The 10429-nt window shown below is 37.9% G+C and overlaps 2 protein-coding genes across 2 annotated transcripts; both read left to right on the top strand.

Annotated features, from left to right (window-relative positions):
* The first annotated feature begins 1636 nt into the window (after positions 1–1636).
* On the top strand, positions 1637–2382 carry LOC107488117 (uncharacterized). The gene is made up of 2 exons (XM_016108812.1): positions 1637–1945; positions 1993–2382. Exons 1-2 carry the CDS (start codon positions 1637–1639, stop codon positions 2380–2382), a joined length of 699 nt encoding a protein of 232 aa, XP_015964298.1.
* A 3968-nt stretch (positions 2383–6350) lies between these two features.
* Positions 6351–7423, top strand: LOC107488116 (L-lactate dehydrogenase B-like). The gene has a single exon (XM_016108811.3). The coding sequence runs from the start codon at positions 6365–6367 to the stop codon at positions 7421–7423; it is 1059 nt and encodes a 352-aa protein (XP_015964297.1). The 5' UTR covers positions 6351–6364.
* The last annotated feature ends 3006 nt before the right edge of the window (positions 7424–10429 follow it).

Raw genomic sequence — 10429 nt, 5'->3', positions numbered from 1 at the left:
CCCCGTTTACTAAACGGATATCCGTTTCCCACCCCCGCGGGGAGAAATTGGCCCCCAAATTCGTTCTCCAGCGAGTAAATTCCCGCAGATACCTGCCCTTGCTGGGAAAAATTGCCATCCCTAGAGAGCGCGCTAAAAGACTTATTGAACAGGGAGGACGTGTGCGCATTTAATGGAGTCATGATGATGATGACGACAGTTACTTAGGGTGTGAAATAGTACTTTGAAATTTATTTTAAATAAATTTAATTGTGATGAATGATTGATCGTTCTTTTTCGAGATAAAGCCTCGACAATAATGACGATCCTAAGGGATAATTTATTGGTCGACAAAGTGATTTTATTAAAGAGGTGTTTAGTCGAAGAAGTTCGATGGTGATCATCTCGACGAAGATGAAGTTGATCTAGGAAGTTGGTGAGCGTGAAAATGAATCTTTTTAATTGTTAAAAAGAATTAATAGTGTAAAATGTAATTTTTAATTTTTCATCATTTTTTTATATTTATTTTCAGTTCTATTTATAAAACTAATGATAAAAAATTACACTTTACTTCTTCGATTGTTTAAAAAAATTGAAAAAATTTATTCCCGATAAACATAATGTGCAAGACGATTACTAAGTTTGTATTTGGGGGAACAATTATTTTTAATTTGTTCCATAGTTGAAACATGAAAGTACAAGATTAGCTGAAAAGGTTTATAAATTGAGGGATAGGCAACGGACAAAGGGTTAAAAATTTCGCTCAGAAACATATTTACTATCTCACACATCCCAACGACTTCATGTGATATTGGGTAAGTTAGTCTTTTGTGTAAGTTCCCTTTCATGTTTTCCTTTTATGTCTCTTTTAATTTTGTAATTTTTGTTACCTCCTGTAAAATTTATGTTTTTTTCTCTAATTTTGTTTTAGCAAGTTTATATTCTTTTCTCTTTTGTAATCTGAGTTCCTAATTTCTGTGGAGTTTTATATATTTTGCAAATACTTTAAAATTCTATGAAGTGTTTTGTTTTAAATTTATCAAATATAGTAGTTTTCTTTTTTATGTTTATTTTTTATTTTGTAAAGTTTTTTTTATCTTTGATAAAATAAAATTTTTAATATACATAAAATGATAAAATTAAGGAAACCACTTAGATAAAAATGTCAAAAATATCCTTTTTTAAAGATATTTTTTAAAAATTAAAATTTAACACATATAATTAATTAAACTGTGTTACTTTTTTATTAAAATTAGATCGGACAAATCAATTTATCCAAAAAATTAATAAATTTAATTTTAAATCGGTATAAATTAATATTTTTTATAAAAAATACTACAATATCTCTATTATAAAAAATAACTAAAATACTCCTATTATATATATATATTTTCTAAATTCTACCATGTAATTTGAACCAAATAGGTTCGAATTACACATTGTAAACATTTGCCACATAATTCGAACCAATTAGGTTCGAACTTCTACTCTATAATTCGAACCAATTAGGTTCGAATTACACACATTAAGTAATTCGAACCAGCTTGGTTCGATTTACATAGACCATATTTCGTATTAGGCTAGTTCGAATTAGTGAGGATCAGACCTGTATATATATGGTGTGAACGTGAGTTGCTATCATTAGAGGGGAGGTAAGATGGCTAGTGAGGAGAGTTTCGTAGTATTGGTTCACCACAGAGGATCCATTAAGAGGAACACTCGTTCCGGTGTGAAGTTCACTGATAAGGATCCACTCTGTATTATCGTCAGGCCTACGACGAGGTATGAGGACCTTGTTAGCTCCGTACTGCTGAAATTTGGTCTAGAAGGTGTGAAATGGGTTAAGAAGTTTTTTTATCGAATTCCAATCACGGTGCTCCAGGAAACCGTAAAGTACGATTGTTTCACAATCGGGAGTGATGATGACTTGCAGGTCATGTTTCATTGTCGCCGACAGTTTTCAGAGGTGAGGACACCAGAACTGTTGGCAAAGTTGGTTGACGCGGTGTCTAGCTCGGGGGTTCGAACCGGAATACCACCACTTTAGCCACGGTAGCCGGTTCTAGCTCCAAACCAGCCGTTGCATCTTCCTCCGTCCCTGCGTACGAGCCACCTGTCCAACCTGTCGCCTCCCCTTCGTTCGCTGTTGATCTCAACGGTAGTGTAGGCGATGAGGTCGGAGAAGGGGAATATCTGCGAACCTCTTTACAGTGTACTGTACCGGCTGGGGTTGGAGATGGATTCTTGGATGATCCAGAGGACGATGATGTCGAGGCGGATATGATTGCTGATGACAGTGGCGATGATGTTGGAGCAAGTGAGCCTGCTGGGGCGGGCGGTGGTTCTAGCTCTGGCACGCAGCAGTCCCTCCACATTTTTTCTCTTTGGACTTGGAGGCCATGAGGCAGGAGGGGGTTCCTGGGCAGCCGGCTGGATTTGGCGCTAGAGATGCTGAAGGGTCTGCAGGTCTGACAGAGTTTCAGGTTGGTCAGCAATTTTCGGATAAAGAAGAGGCCCTCTTAAGTGTCAAGACTTACAGCATCCGTCGAGGGGTACAGTACAAGGTCGTGGAGTCTGACTTTCGCCGGTATGTGGGCAAGTGTTCTGAGTTCGGCAATGGGTGCACATGGTTGATTCGGCTTAGTCTCTGACAGTGAAAGGGAGTTTGGGAGGTCAAACGTTACAACGGACCGCATACTTGTCTCGCCACCTCCATTTCCAGCGACCACAGGAGTTTGGATTACCATGTGATATCGGCATTCATTATGCCAATGGTTAGGGCTGATGCATCTGTCAGCATCAAGGTGCTCCTAAATGCCACCGCCACACACTTTGGGTTTAGGCCGACTTACAGGAGGGTCTGGTTGGCGAAGCAGAAGGCTGTTGCCCTCATCTATGGTGACTGGGATGAGTCGTACAACGAGCCCGTCATTGCAAGCCCCTAATTAGTATTGACGGCACCCATCTGTATGGCAAGTATGGAGGAACGTTGCTTGTCGCGATTGCACAGGACGGGAACTCCAACATACTCCATGTTGCATTCGCATTAGTCGAGGGTGAGAATGCTGAGTCGTGGTCCTTCTTTGTCTCCCACCTGCGTGAGCATGTGACACCGCAGCCGGGTCTGCTGGTTATCTCGGACAGGCATAACGGCATCAAAGCCGCGCTTGAGGCTCCTGACGGAGGCTGGTTACCTCCGTCTGCATACCGGGCATTCTGCATTTGACATGTTGCGGCAAATTTCGCCCTCACCTTCAAAGGCAAAGACGCAAGGAGGCTACTTATGAATGCAGCGTACGCTAAGATCGAGGTCGAGTTCCATTACTGGTTTGATATTCTTAGGTCCGAAGACCCGGCGATGTGTGACTGGGTGAACCGGATTGAGTATTCGTTGTGGACACAACATTGTGATGAGGGGCGTAGATTCGGACACATGACGACGAATATATCTGAGTGTGTGAACTCGATCCTCAAGGGTGTCAGAAACCTTCCTGTGTGCTCGCTAGTGAAGGCAACATACGGAAGGTTGGCCGAATTATTTGTTCGCAAAGGGAGAGAGGCTGAGGCGCAGATGGAAACCGGACAACAATTTAGTCAGCACTTGGTGAAGTGTATAGAGGGCCAACTTGAAGACGGCTAGGTGCTTCACGGTTACTGTGTACGACAGAGATAACTCCGAGTTCACCATCGCAGAGACAACTCCGACTGGTTCTTTCTCACTGGGTAGCTACAGAGTCTCGCTTGCATCTCAGACATGTGACTGCGGATATTTCCAGGCACTTCATTTCCCGTGTCCCCATGCACTGGCATGCTATGCCTACTCACGGCTTACATGGGAGCCTTACGTCCACCAGGTGTATCGTCTTAGTTCGGTCTTCATTGTGTATCGGATGGGTTTCACACCTCCCATTCCGGAGGGTTTCTGGCCACCATATGACGGGCCGATTGTCATCCCTAACCCCAATAAGAGGCGTGCGAGAGAGGGTCGTTCGAGGTCCACTCGGATACGGACCAATATGGACGAGGCAGATCCGAACCGGTCAAAGAGATGTGGGCTTTGTCGGCAGCCCGGCCACACACGTCGGAGTTGCCCACGGCTCGGAGGAGCAGAGCACACACGGGGGCATGATTAAGTGTATTGGTGGTTTTGGTACTTTTGTTTCAATTTCGCGTTTAGATTCCACTATTATCGGTTTTCTTACTTGTAGTTGGTGACTGATAGAATTTGTTAACGTTAGTGTGATGTACTTTGAATGGGATTTTAGTTAATGAATATGTTTTGTCTCCGCAGTTTTAAACGAAATGTATGTGTAATGCACACCGGAATAAATAACTACACGAGTTTTATTAAGCCATGATGCAGAAACTATGTTTGTAACTTAAATTGCTGTGTGGAACGAATTCTTAGTAATTTGAACCATATTAGTTCGAATTACTTGGTGGCTATTTCTTCACTCTAATTCGAACTTAATTAGTTCGAATTATAGAGTAGGAGTTCGAACCTAATTGGTTCGAATTATGTGGCAAACATTTACAATGTGTAATTCGAACCTATTTGGTTCGAATTACATGGAAATTGAGTTCGAACCAAATTGGTTCGAACTACATAGAAATGTGCTTTGGTTGATTGATGAATCAGATTTTGCTTTGACTTATTTGTGTCAAATTGTTCTCTCCTCGCCTTGTTTACGTTTTTTACCCTATATATTAATTTTGAAAATTCTAAATCCTAATCTTATGACAACAGAGAAGAAAAAGGTTAGAATTTAAAATTCTCAAAATTAATATGTATAATAAGAGTATTTTAGTCATTTTCTATAATAGGGATATTGTAGTTATTTTTATAAAAAAATAATATTAATTCAGACCGTTTCAAAATTTGATTCACCATTTTTTGGTCAAATTAATTTGTCTGACCTAATTTTGATAAAAATAATACAATTTAATCGATTATATATAATAAATTTTAATTATTAAAAAATATCTTTAAAAAAAACGTTTTAGTCGTCTTTTATTTAAAAAAAGATGTTTTAGGTGTCTTTAAATGCCGTGAATCTAATACTTACAAAAAATAGTTTCGCTATCAAATATTATATTTTAAATCATTTGGATTGTTTGCAATTGTCAAGTCACCTTTGCGATTGTTTTTTAAATAATCTGCATAACGTAAAGGTAAGTGTATTCAACAACCAACCCTATCTCAGTCCTCAGCATACACATATTTCTTGATAAAACGTTCCGTTGACCAAAACTGAATTATTTTGGACTTTTGGTCCATTTATATGCCTTTGATGATGTTTCTCTATAGCTTTTGCAAGGAAGCGGCAAAAGAAAAAGAAGACCATCATCAATGACTCAACATATTCCGTAAGCATATCGTAAATCATCCGGGACATGTATGTTATGTTATGTTGCCCTTTGAAATTTCTCACTACGAATATATTCTAGATTCTTTTGGTTGCCCGAGTGAGAGTGACGGTCATACGATGACCAAAAACAGCAAAAAATAAAAAAGTCAACGATAATATTCGTTACAATTTAATAAGTCATTTATAATTACGAATATTTTAATAAGTCATTCATAATTAGGAATATTTTTAATTTAAAATTGTCAACAAATTTTAATGAAAAAGTTTAGGAGGCAGCAGTTTTATTGAATTTTGACCAGCATGTAACCAGCTGAGGAAGGTGAGCCATTGGATAAAATTTCACACCAATCTCACACCATCAAATTATCATTAATGACTAGTTGATGGCTAACAATCACAAAAATTGCTACCGCTAGCATTGCTCAATTTTAATTTTGCCAACGTACGACTAGTATGTGGGAGATGAGCAATGCGCGCAACTAACAGCGATGAACAACACAGATTTGACTTAAAAAAAACAAGAAAAGAAAAAGAAGAGAAGAAAGAAGACGAATGTGCACAATGTAAATATTCATGAAAAAGATTATATTTTTTAATTTAAAAAATTAGTTCAAATTAACTACGCAAATAAAGTTGGTTAGTTATATTTTTTATTGCTTAATTAAAAACACAAAATACTTGTAGTGCAAGAGAATTGTATCAAAGGTGGGAAGCATGCATGGGGAGAGAAAAGTGAAAGTATTGAAAACTCAAAAGTAATAGCACGTTATTATGGAAATTAAAGGAGACCTAGAATAATGCATGGAATATGATCCCACCTAAGACGTTGAAAAGTAGCTCCCTCTACCTTTGTCCCCAAGGAAAAAGCAGCCCCAAACTTGTACCTGGCCGATTTCGAACATTCTACAAAAGCCCGATCCCATTGGGTTATTATAAATGCATCAACACTAGGAAACAAGAGCATAAGCAAGTATCGTTGAAGCAAACACAATCAGAAAAGTGAAGAAATTGAAAAGATGCAGAAGAGCGCTTCATCAGGGGTGTCATTGCTGGGCCCAGGAGGCTTAGACCTAACACACTCCTTCTTCACCTCCATACTCAACTCTGCACCGCCCTCTCCCACTAAGCGCCACAACAAGGTCACTGTAGTTGGCGCAGGAAACGTCGGAATGGCCGTAGCCCAAACCATCCTCACTCAGGACCTCGTCGACGAACTCGTCCTCGTCGATGCCCTCCCCGACAAGCTCCGCGGCGAGATGCTGGACCTGCAGCACGCCGCCGCGTTCCTTCCACGCACCAAGATCCACGCGTCCACGGAGTACTCCGTCACGGCTGGGTCTGACCTGTGCATCGTGACGGCAGGGGCACGGCAGGTGAGCGGAGAGTCAAGGCTGAACCTGGTGCAGAGGAACGTGTCCCTGTTCAGAAGCATCATTCCCCCTCTGGTTCAGCACTCGCCGGCATGTGTTATTCTTGTGGTTTCGAATCCGGTGGACGTGCTAACATATGTGGCCTGGAAGCTGTCAGGGTTTCCGGCGAACCGCGTCATCGGCTCCGGCACCAACCTGGACTCTTCCCGTTTCCGTTTCCTGATTGCCGATCATCTTGACGTCAACGCTCACGACGTTCAGGCATACATTGTAGGGGAACACGGCGACAGCTCGGTGGCCCTGTGGTCAAGCATCAGCGTGGGCGGAGTTCCGGTGCTAAGCTTTCTTGAGAAGCAAGAGATAGCGTACGAGAGAGTGACGCTGGAGAAGATACACAAGGCAGTGATAGAGAGCGCCGATGAAGTGATCCGTCTGAAAGGGTACACATCGTGGGCCATAGGGTACTCTGTGGCTAACTTGGCTCGAAGCATTCTGAGGGACCAGAGGAAGGTGCACCCCGTTTCGGTTCTTGCAAAGGGGTTTCATGGTATCCATGGAGGGAAAGTGTTTCTGAGCTTGCCGTCGCAGCTTGGTAGGGGAGGGGTCATTGGTGTTACCAACATCCATTTGACTCCCAAAGAGGCACAACACCTCAGAGACTCTGCCACCGCCATCCTTGAGGTCCAAAATCAACTTCCAATTTGAACTGCTCCTCTTTATATTCAATAGTCGAGGCAGCTCAATTAGCTTCTTTATTTGGTGACTTCTCTGGTTATCTCTATTATTTTATAGAGTAAAGCTAGTAACCAAAAGTATATCAACCAAAACTCAGCCAAATACTTTTGGATAAATTCAAAATCTCTACGAATTAATATATATGGATGTTTCTTCTACTAAGTATCAGAATGTTTCTTTTTCATATTAAATGGATGTTTTTTTATATATTTTTCGAATTTGTGATTGTTGGAGGTAGATAGATTAATGTGAGAGAAAAGAATAAGGTTTTTATAGGTTTTAATTAGGTTTACTTAATCAATTTAAATTTTTTTAAATTTTGAAATTAAAAAATTTAAAATTAATTAATTATTACTATAAATTAATATAGTTTTGTTTAATTTTTGGCTGATAAGCTTTTGGTTCCTTATACTTTTTCTATTTTATATGATATTTTGTTTGGCAGCTACTCCCAGAAGAAGCCAAAAACATCTTTTTACGATGATTCTCGTTTAAGAAGTATAACTTATTTATTTAGCAACACTTTAAATAAAAGTAACACTTTTATTTTAAATAAAAATCAAGTCCTACAATTTATCATCCAATAATTAAAATAATATATTTTCAGATAATAACAATCATTAAATTTTTATTGAAATAGCACCATTTTGTTTTATTATATAATAAAAAAAGATGGATTCTCACCTACCTATTAAATTGGTATAGGAGAAAAAATATAAATAAATAATTTTTAATTAATCAATTTTCAATTACTGTAATTAATAATTATTATTTTTATATTTTAAAATATAAAATTTAAATAATAATTTATTTATAATAATTAATTCATATGAAATATAATTTAAAAATATTTGTTAATTTATTATTGATTAAATTTTTGTTAATTATCTGACGGAATTCACTGTCATTGTAATAGTTAGAGAAGAAAAAGTGAATATGTTAATTTTTTTATTATTCTCTAAAGGTTACAGAAAGTTTAAAGAAAAAGAATTGAATTTATAGTTTTTTTACTTTGATTAGATTATGTTTTTATACCCAACTTTAATTTTGATTTTTGTTTGAATTGTACAGCGAAAAAAGTAAAAAATAATTTCGTTTTGTCTCATAAATTTCAAAAAATAGAACAACAAGAGAAATAAGAAGTTGACACAGTCATATATCGTCCTGGTTCAGTTGCCTTATGTAAGGTCCCACATCGGTTGGAGAGGGGAACGAAGCATGTTTTATAAGAGTGTGGATACCTCTCCCTAGCATGACGCGTTTTGACGAGTGAGTGTGGGGGGTTTAGGTCCCACATCAGTTGGAGAGGGAAACGAAGCATGTTTTATAAGAGTGTGGATACCTCTCCCAAGCATGACGTATTTTGACGAGTGAGTGTGGGGGGTTTCGACTAGCATCTCTATCTTCAAAGGCAAAACCGTGAGGTCTTGTGTGCCAAAACGGATAATATCGTACTAGCGGGTGGTCTGAACTGTTACACCTTATGCAATGCAATCTACATCTAGTCTCTATACAATGCAATCTACATCTAGTCTCTACCACAATAGTAGTAGAATTTTTACTATAATTAAAGTATTACATACACCAATTTTCAAGATTCACATAATCCTATCCGAACATTATGTAATGAGTTAAAAGAACTTTCTAAAATGCCTCTAAACATGCATTCCATTCCTATAGTTATGAGAGGAATAAGAAGGCTGGAGTGAGGAGGAGGAGGCGAGACAGAGGAAGAAAAGGAAGAAGAAGAAGGAGAAGAGAAGAGAGAGGGGTTTTTCGATGGTGGTGGTTCAGAACGAAAACTGCACCGCACCATCGCCATGGAGCAGCATACGTGCGTGGAGGAGATCAGCACCGTGCCATTGTCCATGGAAGAGAGCACCGCGCTGTCGTCCGTAGAGAAACGCACTGCGATCAAGAGCTGTTATTGCTGTTAGGACCTTGATTGGCACAGAAGAGTGTGTCGCGGTTAGTGATGAATTACTGAAGTGTTATGGTTTATGATAGTAAACTAAAGCATATACATGATACATTTGTTTTTTTTTAAGTTATTTAATTAGAAAAATAATTGGTGGGAATATAATTAAAAATATTATATTTTTAACAATTTTAGATAACATTTTATAAATGTTATTTATTTAATTTTTTGACAATATTTATAAAATATTATATTTTTATTTAAAAATATTGTCCTAAAATTTGTATATTGTAACATTTTATAAATGTTGCTTTAGAAATTAAAGATAATTATTTTTGTGAGTGGCTAAAAATTTGGTTATTTTTGCATTACTCAAACAATTCGTGAAAAATATTGTCTTTTTGTCTATCTAAGATAACTTTTATTAAATATTACTTCGAATAAGAGTTATTTTAGGATAAAGATATTGTAGAGATATATAGGTCTAACTCTTATCTCACTTGCCATGGTGAATAATATTGATTGGTTACATATCCATAATAATGTATGTCCCACTATCAAAAAAGTTTAATAATGTATGTCCCATATTTCTAGCTATTTTCAGCATTTCTATTATATACTATGTGTTTGGATCTAATAATTGGTTTTAAGTGGTTGTAAGGTTATTAACAAGACAAGATTATTCTCTATCTAAGCTCCAGAGAGTAAAAGAAGAGAAGAGTTAAAAAGAGAAGAAAACTTGATTCATTACTTAGTGAAACAAAAAAAAAACGTCGATGGTTGATCAACCACCACTTTGGTTTCCTTACAATTCATTACATAGCGAAGATGTAAACAAAATAAAGAAAGAGGAGAAGGAGCAGTAGCAGTTGATATCGACGCAGTTCCCGCACTACCTAGTTATGAAAATTCAAAAAGAAGCAAAAATTGCAGAGATCCTCATGTCGATGGATCTGATCTCTGATGTATGCATGGATGCATGATTAGTCAGGCAAACACTTGAAGTCCTGTGGTTGTTGGATGTGGCAGAAGTTGAAGAGGAAGGAATAGGCGAAGGG

The sequence above is a fragment of the Arachis duranensis genome, chromosome 5 (genome assembly GCF_000817695.3).
Source record: "Arachis duranensis cultivar V14167 chromosome 5, aradu.V14167.gnm2.J7QH, whole genome shotgun sequence".
Taxonomy (NCBI): domain Eukaryota; kingdom Viridiplantae; phylum Streptophyta; class Magnoliopsida; order Fabales; family Fabaceae; genus Arachis; species Arachis duranensis.
This window is presented reverse-complemented; position numbering and strand designations above follow the sequence as displayed.